This window comes from Phyllobates terribilis, unplaced genomic scaffold (assembly GCF_046119375.1).
Source record: "Phyllobates terribilis strain yellow unplaced genomic scaffold, ASM4611937v1 Scaffold_12__6_contigs__length_324123572, whole genome shotgun sequence".
Classification (NCBI taxonomy): Eukaryota; Metazoa; Chordata; class Amphibia; order Anura; family Dendrobatidae; genus Phyllobates; species Phyllobates terribilis.
The window spans coordinates 128,084,388-128,101,873 of NW_027362772.1; the positions used below are offsets into that span (position 1 = coordinate 128,084,388).

Below are 17,486 nucleotides of genomic sequence, written 5' to 3' on the forward strand. Positions count from 1 at the left end.
TTACAAGTTACTACCCTCATTACTACATGTCTAGCTGTATTCTAGCTCTGTTCCATGAGGGAATGCAATGATGTAATACCTCAATTATTCTATCGGAATAATAATTGAGGTATTACAATTAACTTTATCTAACTGAATTCTGAAGTAGTCTAAAAGCTAATTTTATCTACATTAGGGATGAGTGGACCTTTGGATTTTTGGGTTCTGGTACCCAACCAAACATTAGTCCTTTCTCTTTTTCTTTCGTTTTCTCTCTCTTCCTCTCTCTTTTTTTCTCTCTTTCTCTCTCTCCTGACTCTCAAACTGTAAAATGGACTTCCAGGAGAAGTCCGTGTTTGAAGTTCAGCATAGGAGACTAGAAGTCCGGTATGAACTGCAAACTTTACAGTTTGGGTTTGCTCATCTCTAATCTGCATTATCATAGGTTCATGCTTTGTTTCTCATTGTTCAGATTGGTTGCAAATTTACTAGGAATTTGATGTGTGGAGATTTTGTTACATTAGGTACAGGCACTTTTTTTGTTTTGAGGATGGTGGAAGAGATCAATGATTATGATTATGGGACAACTTCTTTAATATGTTTTTTTGTTACAAAATAGACATTTATGGCAAACCACACTGATTGAAAGTAGCCACCCATGACTATTGATCATGATAAGATGGCGATCGGACTTTGACTCTTTTGCTTAGCTGCCTCCAGAGACTTAAAATGCAGAGAACCATAGGCATGTAAAGAAAACCTGTTGGTATGATTTTGCAATGGAAAGTATGAGGTGTAATGATGCTTTAATACTGATTGAACTGATACATTTGGTGAAGCAATACGCTTTGCTGGCTTTTTCAGGGACCTCCCTCATCTGTTTGAAATCTGTATTTCACAATGCTGTTGTCTGACAACCCGGAACCAGGGGCTCCTACCCTGTCCCTAACACTAGGGGCGCCCTATCTATCCCTGTTCTCCAGGTTACTTCAGATGGTGAAGAGGCTGGGGTCATGTACCTTGCTGTTCTTCTGAATCAGCCCTTAGAGATAAAAATAAAATGCCAAATATACAAAATATGCACTCACAGACAACAGCGGGAAACGCCAAAGGAATTAGGAAGGTAAACAAATATAGAAGAGGGTGGGACTATCCATAAAGCCAAAACACCAAACAGTCACAGAACAACTCTCCTTAAATGCTTCTACCAAACACCGACACCTACACTCCACCGTTCACCAGGCAGTACAAGACTTAACACTGGCAATCCCAAATTGCCAGAGCAAAGACTACATAGGTAAGATGAGTGGCTGATACTGCTCAGCTGAGAACTTCCAGAAGGAATCTAAAGAGATTCTAAACTGAGCAGAATAACTCCTGCAATGCTGAAAGAAACTATCACCATTTAATAAGAAGGAGAAGTGCTTCTATTCAATGCAAGAGTGCGTGAACTCAGATGCTGCGGTCTTCTGACTCCTCTCTGTCGTGGTAAACCCGTGACACTCTACTTCAAAAAGAGGAAGCAGGGGCCGGAGAATCACAGATAGGGAGGAGAAGAACCAGTGCACAGTCTGGCTCCAGTGCACTGAAATCTAATTAGCAGAAAACTTCAAATGGTGATTAAAGAAGAACAAGAAAGTGGCTTTCTACACTAAAGGTATCAATGTAATCTGTATTACAGAGCCATTACAGCCATGTATTTACTTTACATTACAAAATCGTGCTAACAGGTTCTCTTAATTGCCATTTGGATTATATAACATCCAATTTCTTGATATTTGGGTTTTGAAAAGGTGAGATTTAAATCTATTATATTTTAAACCTCTTCTATGATGTTTATTTCTATACATACAATGGATATTCATAAGACTGTTTCTGCTACATGTTAATAATTTCATATTAAAGATTTACCTTCCGAAGATCTTCATAGGTGTGAAACATAAAGTTATCTTTTCCCAGCATTTCCATCCATCCCTTGACGTGATTAAACCATGATCCATATGGCACTGTAATGGATAAAATATGAGAGCTGAGATGATGCTTATAACTAACAATTTTGTATGTTTACATTAATTTTAATTACTTACTGTTTTCAGTTAAGAATTCTTTTAGAAAACTATCCATACTTTCTGGATCTTTGTAGTATGTACTCATTATTGAAAAATGATAAAGGGACACTGCGGCATCTTTAGGATTTCTGATTGTATATATCACCTAAAACAAACATTTCAAAAGTAAGAAATGAAAAATGTATATTGTTATATGATTGTTTATACAATTTTATGTTTGGCTATTTACTTTTAGGACGTATTTCCTCTCTAAAAGAAGGGATGGGATTTCATTCAAAATGGTGTCAAAACTAAATTAATCCACCCCAGAGGGTTAGAGATGAAGGGTGACATAATAAATCTTGATATAAATAAATGACTCCTATATAATCTAATGTGAGGTTTTACTTTTGCAGAACCTACAGGCAACACTGGATCATGACTGTTTAAAAATGAACAAAACAGGAGGTGATGCCAGTTATAAAATAGATAGTTGAGTTGTGATATTTTGCACACCTTCATACTGTAATGATTCCATCCAAAGTCCAAAGGTGGACTTTCCCAGTAACTGCGTTGTTGAGGGCATGGGTAATGCTCGTGTAGTGCGAGGACGGCACACTGGGAGAAATAGTGGTGGCTGGGGACCGAGTACAGAAGGATGGCCACTGCCATCAGGTTGCAGAAAGCTTTCGTCTCCACGAGCCTAAAAGGCAACATTTCAAGCGCAAGCATTTGCAAAATGTGTGAATTTAGTAGTGTGGCCTGTGGGGCGTTGGCTGAGTATTTGCACTTGCGTTCCAAGGACTGGGGCAGGGAAAACTGAACGCTGCGATGGGACATGGACGTGGACGTACTTGCTGATGGTGCTAGATGAGGACCTAACAGTTGTATTGGCAACTTTCTTCATGTTGGCGTTACAGGAAACGCTTTCCCGTCTTGTGTCTGCAGCCACCACAATGCTTCTTCCTGCCTGTTGTGGTGCTATGCCTCCCTCCCCCTGTGTGCTGCTGTCATCGCTCTGCATGTCCCCCTGCCAGGTTGGGTCAGTTACTATATCATCCACCACCTCATCTTCCACTTCTGCACCCAGGTCCTCCTCCTGACTTTCTGGAAATTGTATCTCATCATCATCATCCACCTCTTGCGACAGTACTTGCACTTTTCCACCATTGCCTTCATTTGGCAAAAGCTGCTCAAATATTTGGGCATCGCTACATGCGCCGTTCTCCTCTTGACTCGCTTGAAGCTGGCCGAGTGAGAGGCCCAAATCTACAAATGGAAAAGTAAACAGCTCTTCAGAGTGCCCAAGTGTGGGATTTGTTGTCTCTGTGCACTCAGCATGGTGGGAGGAAGGAGGACCAGGGTGAGGAATATGCAGTCCAGACTCACGGATACTGAGATTTGACCGTGTCAAAGACAGGGTGTTGGTGGTGGTGGCAAAGTGACTTGAAGCATTATCTGCTATCCAAACAACAACCTTTTGACACTGCTCTGTGATCAATAGTGGACCCTATTGCAATATATGCACTGCAGTCTGCCACATACACTGCCAGCCTGCCTAACTCCTGCTATCACCACTGAATATATGCAGCTGCTGGATTAGTCTTCAGAAAGACTGTTAGTTCAGAAGGATATATATACCGTATTTTTCGGACTATAAGACGCAGTTTTCTCCTTCAAAATTTTGGAGGAAAGTGGGGGATGCGTCTCAAAGTCCAAATGTATGGCTATGCATGGTTGCTGTATATGTATATAGTGGCTGTGGGTGGTGAAGGTGTGGGGGAGCAGCAGTGGTGGAGGCACAGGAGGCAGGATCCACCTGCTGCAGCCTACACTGTGCTCGCTACTAAAGAAAATGAATATTCACTGCTCCCCACGCCCATGAGAGGGGAGAGCAGTGAATATTAATTTTTCTTAATAGCTCTCACACTGTACCCGCAGTGCGGCTCCTGCAGCGGCGCGGTCAGTGTGCCCACTATTAAAGTCCATGAATATTCACTACAACCCACTCCCATGGTTTGTAGTGAATATTCATGCACTTAAATAGCAGACACACAGACCGCCGGTGGTTGCAGGAGCCGCACTGGGGGTACATGTGAGCACTATTAGGGAGAATGAATGGTTACTGCTCCCCATACACACAGTCCCAGCATGGGGAGCAGTGACTTTTCCGGCACAGCATCTCACAGTGTGAGGGCGCCATGCACGGCTCACACTGTGGCATGCTGTGCTGGCAGCAGAGCAAGACTCAAAGCTGGAACACAGGGAAGAAAGGTGAATAGATGTGTTTTTTTATGTACAGCATGGGATGAGGGGTGCCAAGCATAACAGGATGGGGATCAGGGGTGTCATGCATACCAGGATGGGGATCAGGGGTGCCATGTATACCAGGATGGGGATCAGGGGTGCCATGCATACCAGGATATGGATCACTGGTGCCATGCATATCAGGATGGGGATCAGGGGTGCCATGCATACCAGGATGGGGATTAGGGGTGCCATGCATGCCAGGATGGGGATCAGGGGTGACATGCATACCAGGATGGGAATTAGGGGTGCCATGCATACCAACATGGGGGTCAGGGGTGCTATGCATACCAGGATGGGAATGAGGGGTGCCATGTACACCAGAATGAGAAGCAGGGGTGCCGTGCACACCAGGATGACGATAAGGGTGCCATGCATACCAGCATGAGGATCAGGAGTGCCATGCATACCAGCATGGGGGTCAGGGGTGCTATGCATACCAGGATGTGGGATGGGGCTGCCATGCATATCAGGATGGGGATGAGGGGTGCCATGCATACTTGGATGAGGGGTGTCATGCATACCAGGATGGGAATTGGGTGCCATGCATACCAGGATTGGGATGCCATGCATATCAGGATGGGGATGGGGATGAGGTGTGCCATGCATACCAGGATGGGGATGGGGGCCAAGTATAACAGGAAGGAGGGGCCATATATAACAGGATGGAGGATATTAACAGAATTGGGGGACATTACCCCTATACCAGTGTCAGCAGCAGGCCCCCTCCCCCATAACAGTGCATCATGACCACATTTTTTGCTTTTTGCTTACATTTTTTTTCTATTTTCCTCCTCTAAAACCTATGTGTGTCTTATAGTCTGAAAAATACTGTATATGTTGTGGAATACCTATACTAACTATAAACAAGCAAATCTCTCCCTAACTCTACCTGCATCCGGGGTAGACTGTGACGAGCATAGCGGTGCCAGGTCTTATATAGACCTGATGACATTGTGCGGCCGGCCAGTCAATCACTGTAATGCCCACAACCAACATGGCTACGGCATTACAGTGCATGGCAAGCAATCCATGAATGTTCATTGGCTCTCTAAAGAGCGCCAAACATGCAGGGCAGGGACCCAAGGTCCCGCCAGAGCAACTCAGAAATACTCGCCGAGCTTGTTGAGCACCGAGATGCTTGGCCGAGTACCGAGCAGCGGCGAGCACGTTCACTCATCACTAGTTATCAGCATTGGAGTTCATTGACTGCGGGTAAGCTGCTAACTTTGTTGATTTGGGACTGATTCTAAAGTTAGCATTAGGGACAGTTAATTTAGAAAGACCTTTTCAAGTTTTTGCCATTGACAAGACACTGTTAGTCTGAAATTTGGTCAAGAGAGTAATGGTGGATTTCATGCTCAAAGTGGGAGCACTTCACTCTGAATCCATCTCCTGTTTCATTTTTGATAATTTACCTGCTAGGTTGGTACTCTGGCTTCCATAGTTGCTTATTCACAATCCTGTTATTGATTGATGTCAGAAGGAAATTATTAAATGGAGTCCCAATTGTTACAAGAAATGTCTAAAATCAGTGCAAATATGCTCCACTAGTCTTAAGGGTCTGCTGGGGTACCTGCATGATTGTGCAATTAATCTTGTCCCTGATGCCAAATTACCTAAAACCTGCCTTTAAATGTGTCTGGGCCTTAACGGACAACGATGAAGTTAACGAAAGTTTATGGAAGAGTCATATCTATCTTTCCTCCTTCCCTGTAGCTGTATTTTTATTTGTGAAAAAGAAAGTTGGCGGCCTCCGTCCTTGCCTCTATTTCTGAGAACTAAACAAGATCATGATTAAAAATACATACCAGCTTCCACTCATCCCCAACCTATATAAGTAGCTTCTGGGGGCCAAGTGGTTTTCTAAACTTGATCTTAGAGGGGCTTACAATTTGATACGCATCCGGAAGGGTGATGAGTGGAAAACAGTGTTCTTAGTGTCAGAGGGTCTATTTTAAAATCTTATCATGCCATTTGGGATATCCAATACACCTGCTGTTTTCCAAAATGCAATGAATGATAATTTTTTCTGATTGCATTGGAAGAATCGTTGTGATTTACCTTGGATGATATTCTAATTTTCTCACCTGATTTGGACTTCCACCAGGAACATGTCTGTGTAGAATTACAAGGGTTGAGGGAGAACTCTTTGTTTGTGAAATTAGAGAAATGTGCTTTTTCTGTTCAGGAAATTTCACTCTTGGGATTTATCTTGTCTGCACAAAGGTTTAAGATGGACCCTGGGAAGGTGCAGGCCATAATTGATTGGGTTCAACCTCGTGATATTAAAGCCTTACAACATTTTCTTGGATTCACCAACCATTATCGGAAATTCATCAAGGGATATTCTCAAATTGCTAAACCTCTTACTGACCTCACACGGAAGGGGGCAAATCTCAAGGTTTGGTCGCCGGATGCTATTAGGGCTTTTGAAAAATTAACAGTATTTCATGTCTGCTCCCTTTTTAATCCAATTTGATCTCCAAGAATCATTTATTGTGGAGGTGGACGCTTCAGAGGTTGGGGTGGGGGCTGTTTTGTTGCAGAGGCCCAAAATTCTGAAGAAGCTGCATCCATGTGCTTTTTTTTTTCTAAAAAAAAATCTGATCTAATAAAATAAATTATGATGTTGGGAATTGTGAATTACTTGCTGTTAAACTGTCCTTTGAGGAATTTTTTGGAAGTGGCGGTTTATCAAGTTACTGTGGTCACTATTCACAAAAAACTATCTTGAATTAGCTAAACAATTAATCCCCAGACAGGCCAGATCATACTTGTTTTTCTCTAGATTTAATTTCTCTATCACATTCAGGCCAGTGTCCAAGAATGTGAAAACTGATGCATTTTATAGCAGTCTCGATTCAATTTCTCCTCCAGAACCTCCATCTTCCATTCCTCCTAAGGGTATTGTGGCTTCTATGGTAACCTCACAGTTGGAAGAGGAGATCCAGGCGTTGACTCCTTCCACTACTCCAGGGTCCAAATTATTTGTGATTGTGTCTGTTACAAGAGTTTTATGATTCCGCTTTGAGTGGTCATCTTGGGGTTACTGCTACATGGAAAGTCATAGCTAAATTTTTTGGGTGGCCATCCATGCATAATGATATTAAAGATTTTGTATCTGCTTGTAAGGTGACATGGGCTTCCTCTTAACATTGTGTCTGATAGGGGAGTGCAATTTGTCTCTAAATTCTGGAGACATTTTTCTTGTAAATTGGGGATTGACTTGTCATTTTCCTTTACATACCACTCTGAAACCATCGGTCAGACTAAGAGGACAAATTAATCTTTGGTACAAATTTTAAGGTGCTTTGTAGCAGTTCAGCCAGAGGACTTGTCTTCATTTTAACCTTTTGCTGAGTTTGCCTTTAACAATAAGGTAAATCAGTCCACTGGAACCTCACCGTTTTTCTGGAATTATGTTTTTTATGCCCATTTTGGTGAGTTTTCTAGGATTAGTTCTGAATGTGCTGGGGTGGAAGTCTCTGTGCAGACACTTGGGGATGCCTAGAGGGAGGTTTAAAAGAATATTGGAACCGCTCAGATTCACCAAAAACAGAATCCCGATAGAAGATGTTCGGTGGGTCCTGTTTTATGGTTGGGGATAGGGTTTGGCTGTCATACAGAAACATTGAACTTAAGGTACCATCGGCGATGTTGGGTCCCTATGAAATTCTGAAAGCGGTCAATCTGGTGGCCTTTAGGCTGAAGCTTACTCCATCTCTCCGCATCCCTATTCCCTTCCATAAATCCTTGTTGAAGGATTTTATCCCCTTGGTGGTGTTGCCCTCATTCCCGCCTTCTCCAGTTGCTCTTAATAGCAGTTTAGAGTATTAAGTGCAGAATTATGGACTCTCGTTGGGTCTGAAATTCCATCCAATACCTGATCCACTGGGTAGAAATCCTGGGTTCTAGCTTGACATGTGAAGGCTGGGCAATTAGTCAGGGCCTTCCATCTGAAGTATCCTGGGAAACCTTGGGATCCGATGGCCTTCCTAGAAGAGGGATTAGTGTAACGATTCCACTCTTCAGTATGTCTGTGCAGTGATTGACAGCTCAGTTGTTCAATCTGGTGCAGGGGCATGCTTAGCTGTTTGTGTTTTTATTGACAGCTCGGTTGTCCAATCTGAGACTGGGAGGTGCAGAGCTCTCGCCAAATGCTGCCTGTTCTCTTCATTGCTGAGCTATTTAATTGAGCTGGCAGTCCCAGATAGTTGTCAGCCATAGCTTCAGCTCTATGTGGATTGTTTTCTCTGTGCCTAGTGCCTTGTTTATTTATCTACTGCTGCCTGACCTTAGACCTCGTTCTGGCCATTCATTTGTTTAATCCTTCTGCTTTGATCAGTTATCCTCATGGTATTTTGACCTCGGACCGTTACTTGACTAGGCTTTTGTGTCTTTCCTCTGTTTATGACGTACCCTCCTGGCTTTTGACCTTGGACCCCTTGACTTTCCCGACTCATAGGGTCAGGACTCTGAATATTTTGATTACCGTTTGGGCATTCCTGCCCTTTTCCAAGATGGCGCATTTTTGTCTCATGTGCCCTTTGTCTTCCTGTCTTTATAATTCCACCCCAGCCTCTAGTCAGTGCTAGAGTATTCTGCCTGTGTCCGGTTGCTGGTCCTGGTGGCTTCCTGGTTTTCTCCTGCTCCTGCAAGTCTGTGTGATTCTCCTGATTGCTTCTCTCGGAGATTTTGCTGTATACAACTGTAACTATCATTCCTTCTGCTTCTGGTGGCTCGTGCTGCTCCCTCTGTGCCCCTGACCCCACCAGCATTTGCTAAACACGTATTCTGTTGCTGCTGTGTCGCTTCGTATGATTAAATAGGGTTAAAGAACAAGTTTGTTCTGGACTTCTGGACTCAGGTAACTACTCTGTATCTTGTTCTGGACTATTGGAGACATCCTACCCAAGCCTCCCTGGATGATTTAATATACTATATGGACTTACTTTCATATATATACTGTATATATACACTGCTCAAAAAAATAAAGGGAACACTCAAATAACACATCCTAGATCTGAACGAATTAAATATTCTCACTAAATACTTTGTTCTGTACAAAGTTGAATGTGCTGACAACAAAATCACACAAAAATCATCAATGGAAATCAAATTTATTAACCAATGGAGGCCTGGATTTGGAGTCACCCCCAAAATTAAAGTGGAAAAACACACTACAGGCTGATCCAACTTTGATGTAATGTCCTTAAAACAAGTCAAAATGAAGATCAGTATTGTGTGTGGCCTCCACGTGCTTGTATGACCTCCCTACAACACCTGGGCATGCTCCTGATGAGGTTGCGGATGGTATCTTGTGGGTTCTCCTCCCAGACCTGGACTAAAGTATACTCAAACTCCTGGACTGTCTGTGGTGCAACGTGACATTGGTGGATGGAGTGAGACATGATATACCAGATGTGCTTAATCAGATTCAGGTATGTAGAACGGGCGGGCCAGTCCATAGCTTCAATGCCTTCATCTTGCAGGAACTGCTGACACACTCCAGCCACATGAGGTCGGACATTGTCCTGCATTAGGAGGAACCCAGGGCCAACCGCACCAGCATAAGGTCTCACAAGGGGTCTGAGGATTTCATCTCGGTACCTAATGGCAGTCAGGCTACCTCTGGCAAGCACATGGAGGGCTGTGCGACCCTCCAAAGAAATGCCACCCCACACCATTACTGACCCACTGCCAAACCGGTCATGCTGAAGGATGTTGCAGGCAGCAGATCGCTCTCCATGGCATCTCCAGACTCTGTCACGTCTGTCACATGTGCTCAGTGTGAACCTGCTTTCATCTGTGTAGAGCACAGGGCGCCAGTGGCGACTTTGCCAATCCTGGTGTTCTGTGGCAAATGCCAAGCGTCCTGCACGGTGTTGGGCTTTGAGCACAACCCGCATCTGTGGACGTCGGGCCCTCATACCACCCTCATGGAGTCGGTTTCTAATCGTTTGTGCAGACACATGCACATTTGCGGCCTGCTGGATGTCATTTTGCAGGGCTCTGGCAGTGCTACTCCTGTTCACCCTTGCACAAAGGCGGCGGTAGTGGTCCTGCTGCTGGGTTGTTGCCCTCCTATGGCCCCCTCCATGTCTCCTGGTGTACTGGCCTGTCTTCTGGTAGTGCCTCCAGCCTCTGGACACTACGCTGACAGACACAGTAAACCTTCTTGCCACAGCTAGCATTGATGTGCCATCCTGGATGAGCTGCACTTCCTGAGCAACTTCTGTGGGTTGCTACCATGAGTGTGAAAGCACAACCAACAATCAAAAGTGACCAAAACATCACCCAGAAAGCATTGGTACTGAGATGTGGTCTGTGGTCCCCACCTGCAGAACCACTCCTTTATTGAGGGTGTCTTGTTAATTTTCAATCATTTCCATCTATTGTCTATTCCACTGGCACAACAGCATGTGAAATTGATTGTCAATCAGTGTAGCTTCCTAAGTGGACAGTTTGATTTCACAGAAGTTTGATTTACTTAGTAGTTATATTCTGTTGTTTAAGTCTTCCCTTTATTTTTTTGAGCAGTGTATATATGTGAATATATATATGTAAATATATTATATATATATATATATATATATATATATATATATATATATATATATATATATATACATATACACACACACTGCTCAAAAAAATAAAGGGGGAAAAGGTGTATGGGAAAGGGGAATGTTCGTGACGCCACCAGTGGTGTCTGGTGAAGATCACCAGCACTGCAACAGTCCTCTGAGGCCGGTGTTCAGGCAGCTTAGTTGGTGCGGCTCCCCACAGGTGGAGCGGGGCCTCAGGGCAGCGTAGAGAGAGGGTGTAGAATGGAGCGTTGGTGGGTGCAGAGCCACGGAGGAAAGAACAGACAGAGGCAGTAATTGAAGTCATCCGAATCTTGACCCACGGTGGTGCTTTCTCAGCTCAGAGCTTCTCTCTGCTGTCACACGGTGAGCTGTGGCCGCCAGGGTGGGGTTCAGCACACTCCAGGTAGTTCAGGAGCACTTGACAGGACCCCCGCTCTAGTGTGTTCCTCTCTGGTTGAACTTCTCCCACCTTGTGTCCCCCACTGAGTCCCGTACGGGTACTGCGATGTCCCTTGTGGGTAACGTGTAACTCCCGGACCGACTGGGTGCCCTTTTTGGTGACTAGTGGTGAGAACGTGGCATAAAGGTCCCTCTTGATAAACTCAGATTAGGGCATACAGGTGGCGACTCCACTCCGTCCGTATCCCCCTGGGATCCACATAAGCCTACGGACTTTTTTGACAGAGACGTGAAGTGAAAAGTCAGCTAATCGGGGACCGGTACCCCCTCTTGCGGCAGGGTCTCTCTGGCGTACCCAGAATAAGGTATGCTGGTGGCGACTCCGCTCCGTCTGCACCCCCTGAGATCTTTTCGCCTGTGGAGCCTATCTCCTCTGCTCCACTCCTGGGTCTTCTTGCTTGGACCCTGACCAGGGACAGAGCCGGTTATAACTCTGCCCCGACCCACAGTCTTGAGGCCTGAGACTGGGAACCGTGGATCCTAAGCAGGCAGCAGCTTTGTACTGACTTGCCGTCCCAAACACCGAGGACCAAAGACCCTGGTATTAAGATGGCCTCCGATTATATATGATTCTAATAAGTGCCTAAGTAAAGTGCTTCCTCCACCCTCATTCACTACGTGGTACCCCCTAACTTTAGTTCCCCCCAACTCCTCCATTCAGGCCCGGGGCAGCACTATGGCGCTTTAGGCCCCCTTCAGAACTGGAGTGGTGTAGTGTTGAGTGTGTGGTTGGGGTCTTGTGTGGTACTCCATCCTTACCTTGGAGAGGAGATACCACACCTCGTTCTGAGGTGCAGTACCCCTGTGGCGACTGAACCCTCTGGGGTGCCACAGCCTGACGTCCACAGATGCGGGTTGTGCTCACAGCCAACACCGTGCAGGACGCTTGGCATTTGCCACAGAACACCAGGATTGGCAAAGTTGCCACTGGCGCCCTGTGCTCTTCACAGATGAAAGCAGGTTCACACTGAGCACATGTGACAGACGTGACAGAGTCAGGAGACGCCGTGGAGAGTGATCTGCTGCCTGCAACATCCTTCAGCATGACTGGTTTGGCAGTGGGTCAGTAATGGTGTGGGGTGGCATTTCTTTGGAGGGCCGCATAGCCGTCCATGTGCTCGCCAGAGGTAGCCTGACTGCCATTAGGTACCGAGGTGAGAACCTCAGACCACATGTGAGACCATATGCTGGTGTGGTTGGCTCTGGGTTCCTCCTAATGCAGGACAATGTATTGTGTGATTTTGTTGTTTTGCTGTCAGCACTAGAGATGAGCGGTGTTCGACTCAAACTGTTCGCCAATCTCAAATTCGAGCTGTTTTGGGCGGTGTTCGAGCCGTTCGGCGAACACGAACAATTTGAAAAAAATTTGGCTGTTCGAGGTTATGTTCGATAACTGTTCGTGCACCAAAATCATAACTGGATTTTTTCTCAGTAATGCTGAAAATTAATGTTAATACGCAGTTTGAGTGTACAGCGGGGCGGGGGGAGGGGCAGGGGATGGATCTCTGCAGAAATAATGAAGATCTCCATTTTTTTTTCTCTTTCCCGCATTTACAGTGGGGAGGTGCAATCTGTCAGCCTATCAGCAGCGCACACACGGAGCGAACTGCTTTTTTTCACACAAGCAAGGGCATATGTCATTGGCAGTGCATGTCACGTGTCCTTGCCCTATAAGACCCAGCCATTTTCCCTATCCCCACCATTTTCTCACTGCTGCAGCGGCATGTTAGACGACACCGCTGTTGCTGTGTGCACTATACTTTGTTAATTTCAAGCCAATTTTCGCACAAATCTACAGATAGCTTGGGAGTAGGGAATAGTTGTGATTGCAGTCCTTTTGAGGACTAGGTTACATCATTTCCTACGACTTTTATCAGGCAGGTCTGTGCTCTTAAATAGATAGGTTGGGAGCAAAGACTAATTGTAATTGCAGTCCTTTTGAGGGCTAGGTTACATCAGTTCCTATCACTTTTTGCCAGGCAGGTCTGTGCCAGTGCTGTGCAAGTTTTTTTCACAGCACTTGGCTAAATCTAGCAAAGCAGACCCTTTTTGGCCTCTTGCAGTGTGTGTTAGTCAGTGGAGTAGCCTATCTGTGTTGCAAGCTACACCACCTGTGTATAGAATATAATTTTTTTACTGCAAATAGTGAAGTAAAACCTTTTGGGCATAGCATCATTCTATTAGTCCATCTATACTAACCTCCACCAGGTTGCAAATTCAATATAATTTTTTTCTGCATCTAGCTCTGAAAAAATATTTCGGCTTGTAGCAGTGTGTGGGACTTGTTCTATTAGTCCATCTATACTAACCTCCACCAGGTTGCAAATTCAATATAATTTGTTTCTGCATCTAGCTCTGAAAAAACATTTCGGCTTGTAGCAGGGTGTGGGACTTGTTCTATTAGTCCATCTATACTAACCTCCACCAGGTTGCAAATTCAATATAATTTTTATCTGCATCTAGCGCTGAAAAAATATTTCGGCTTGTAGCATTGTGTGGGACTTGTTCTATTACTACATCTATACTAACCTCTACCAGGTTGCAAATTCAATATAATTTTTTTCTGCATCTAGCTCTGAAAAAATATTTCGGCTTGTAGCAGTGTGTGGGACTTGTTCTATTAGTCCATCTATACTAACCTCCACCAGGTTGCAAATTCAATATAATTTTTATCTGCATCTAGCTCTGAAAAAATATTTCGGCTTGTAGCAGTGTGTGAGACTTGTTCTATTAGTCCATCTATACTAACCTCCACCAGGTTGCAAATTCAATATAATTTGTTTCTGCATCTAGCTCTGAAAAAACATTTCGGCTTGTAGCAGGGTGTGGGACTTGTTCTATTAGTCCATCTATACTAACCTCCACCAGGTTGCAAATTCAATATAATTTTTATCTGCATCTAGCGCTGAAAAAATATTTCGGCTTGTAGCATTGTGTGGGACTTGTTCTATTAGTCCATCTATACTAACCTCCACTAGGTGGCAAATTCAATATAATTTTTTTCTGCATCTAGCACTGAAAAAATATTTCGGCTTGTAGCAGTGTGTGGGACTTGTTCTATTAGTCCATCTATACTAACCTCCACCGGGTTGCAAATTCAATATAATTTTTTTCTGCATCTAGCTCTGAAAAAATATTTCAGCTTGTAGCAGTGTATGGGACTTGTTCTATTAGTCCATCTATACTAACCTCCACCAGGTTGCAAATTCAATATAATTTTTTTCTGCATCTAACCCAGCCAATACTTTTGGACTAATACCACAGTTTGGCCACTCAGCTCTGCTCGGTTCCCACCCATTGTTTTTTGTGGAAACAACTCTAGAGTTGTCAATTAGTTAATCACCAAAATGAGTGGAAAAAGGACTGCTAGTGGTGGAAAGGGGAATAGGCGTGTTGGAAAGGGAAAAAAAAGGTTGTGTCCGTGGGGTGGGTATTAAAGCAACAGTAACATCTGCAGAAGAAAGACCATCTTCCAGCCAAACTAAGATGTCTACTTCTTTTAGCGTACTATGTGATAAGATCCCTTTCTTACGGCCACGCCAGTCGCTACAAATTCCAGATGAGGCACAAAAACAGCAGGTGCTTCAACGGATATCAAGTGCTCCTTTAAGTGGGCTCTCCTCCATCTCAACTTCAACATCACAAATACTCCAGTCCTCAGAGGTGTCACCCCAATCGCACTTGCTTCCTCACAGCTCCCAAGTCTCCAGCTGCCTGTCTGAGTATGTGGTAGAACAGATGGTTGAGTCTGCAGAGCTGTTTACTCATACTATAGCCTGGGAATCAGAGGTCGACTCCAGATCTTCTGTGAATCAAGATGAGGAAATGATCTACACTGATGCCCAGAATCTTTAATAGTCGGATCCAGGACCAGACGCAGAAGGTTCTGACCATAATGTAGACCCTCGTTCCCAAACTGTAACTCCTGTTGGTGGAGACAATGAGGAAGACGATGATGAGACTCAAATACCTGATTGGAGCGACAACTTTAGTTTTTTGTCAGGGCAGGAAGAGGTTGGCTCTAAGGACGACGGGTGTGAGAACACAGGGTGATGATGACGAGGTTGGAGAACCCACTTACTGTCAAGCCACAGTCAGCCAGTCGATGAGGTCAGCAGAGGAGGTGGAGGAGGATGCTAGTGACGACGAGGTCAGGTTGCGCCTTCCTGCACAGAGACGTAGTACTGGAAGCACGTCAACAACTGCATCCTCAAACACAACTCTGCCTCTGACCACAAGTCGTGGTGGCTCTTCAGGTCGCATGGGTGCTAAGCCTTGCATAGCCTGGGCATTTTTTCAGATCGATAAAGATGACCCAACTCGTGTTATCTGTAACATTTGTCAGCAAAAGCTAAGTAGAGGCCAAAAAATACAAAGTTTGAGTACTTCATGCATGAACCGGCACATGGACATGAAGCATAAGTTGCAGTGGGAAGCTCACTGTGCTACAATGCGGCCTATGCGGCCGGGCCAATCACCGTCTGCCACATCTTCTGCATCTGCGGCCTCTTCATCCTCTGTGACTGGGGGGACAGCAGTCACACCTGTTTTGGGACGCAGACCTGCCACCTCTTTACCCGCAACAGCCAGCGTGATTGGCAGGTCATCATTTTCTTTGGAGGTGGAAACACCAGCTGGTGTTCAGCACTGTCCGACATCGATAGCACCACCTTTGGATCAAGGCAACCTAACATGTCCGCCTGCATCTTCCTCACAGACCGGCAGTTTGCCGGGGACACCCTTCTCAACCCCGTCTAAGCACAACAGCCAGCCCTCGGTCCCTCAGATGTGGACAAGTAAAAGACCATTTCCTCCTAGCCATGAGAAAGCTAAGAGGTTGAATTTCACCATCTGCAAGCTCTTGGCTACAGAAATGCTGTCTTTCCACCTGGTGGACACAGAGGATTTTTGAGACCTTATGTCTGTCGCAGTGCCCCAGTACCAGATGCCCGGTCGGCACTACTTCTCAAAGAAAGGTGTGCCTGCGCTACACCAGCATGTCGCACACAACATCACCGCTTCTTTGAGAAACTCTGTGTGACAGGGTGCATTTCACCACAGACACTTGGACGAGTAGGCATGGACAGGGGCGTTACATGTCGCTGACTGGGAACTGGGTATCTATGGTGACAGCAGGACAAGGGGCTGCTGTCCAAGTCTTGCCGTCCCCACGAGTTGTGCGTCAATCCTCTTTATCTCGAAGTTCCTCCACTGCTTCTGCATCCTCAACCACCTCTCGGTCCTCCACCTGCACACAAAGCCTGTCTGGTCATGCCACACGCTTTCTAACTGCGCAGAAGGGATCCTGCACACCTCCTTACTATGCTGGCAGCAGGGCTCAACATCATCAGGCGGTTTTTACTTTGAAATGTCTGGGAAATGTGAGTCACACAGCTGAGGAGTTGTGTTCAGCTCTGGAGAACAAGTTTCATGAATGGTTGTCTCCACTGGACCTGAAACCAGGGAAGACCGTGTGCGACAATGCTGCAAACCTCGGTGCGGCCCTTCACCGGGGCAATGTCACACACGTGCCTTGTATGGCTCACGTGTTGAACCTGGTTGTCCAGCAATTTTTAGCCCACACCCGGACTAGATGGCCTTCTGCAGAGGGCACGGTCGCTGTGTGCTCACTTCCGCCGTTCGCATCCCGCAGCTCAGCGACTTACATCTCTACAGAAGTCGTTGGGCCTGCCACTTCACCGGCTAAATTGCGATGTGCCTACCCGGTGGAATTCAACTCTGCACATGTTGCAGCAACTGTGGCAGCACCGACAAGCTCTGGTGCAATAAGTTCTGATGTATAGCCTGGGCCAACGAGATCCAGAGGTGGGGCAAATCACGCTGGAGGAGTGGTCTCAGATCAGGGACCTATGCACCCTTCTGCACAGTTTTGAAATGGCAACGAAGATGTTTAGTGCTGATGATGCCATTATCAGCATGACTATTCCGGTGATTTACATGCTGGAGCACATGTTAAACAGAATTTGGAGTCAGGTGGTGGCACAAGAGGAGGTGGAGGAAATAGAGGAGGAGGAGTTGTATGCTGAAGGGCTAACATCTGCAAGGTCCAGATGGTCGGCAGCACCAAAGCGGCAGGCTT

General features: G+C 45.4%; 1 protein-coding gene across 4 annotated transcripts in view; it reads right to left on the reverse strand.

The window, feature by feature from the left end:
• LOC141172263 (sulfotransferase 2B1-like) overlaps nucleotides 1-17,486 on the reverse strand; it is a 322,371-nt gene that overhangs the window by 62,858 nt on the left and 242,027 nt on the right. For all 4 annotated transcript variants that reach the window (XM_073656266.1, XM_073656269.1, XM_073656267.1 and 1 more), the window contains 2 exons: nucleotides 2,067-2,193; nucleotides 1,891-1,985 (listed from right to left, as the gene is read on the reverse strand). In XM_073656266.1, the coding sequence (XP_073512367.1) occupies nucleotides 1,891-1,985; nucleotides 2,067-2,193 (222 nt within the window). The remainder of the gene's footprint in view (nucleotides 1-1,890; nucleotides 1,986-2,066; nucleotides 2,194-17,486) is intronic.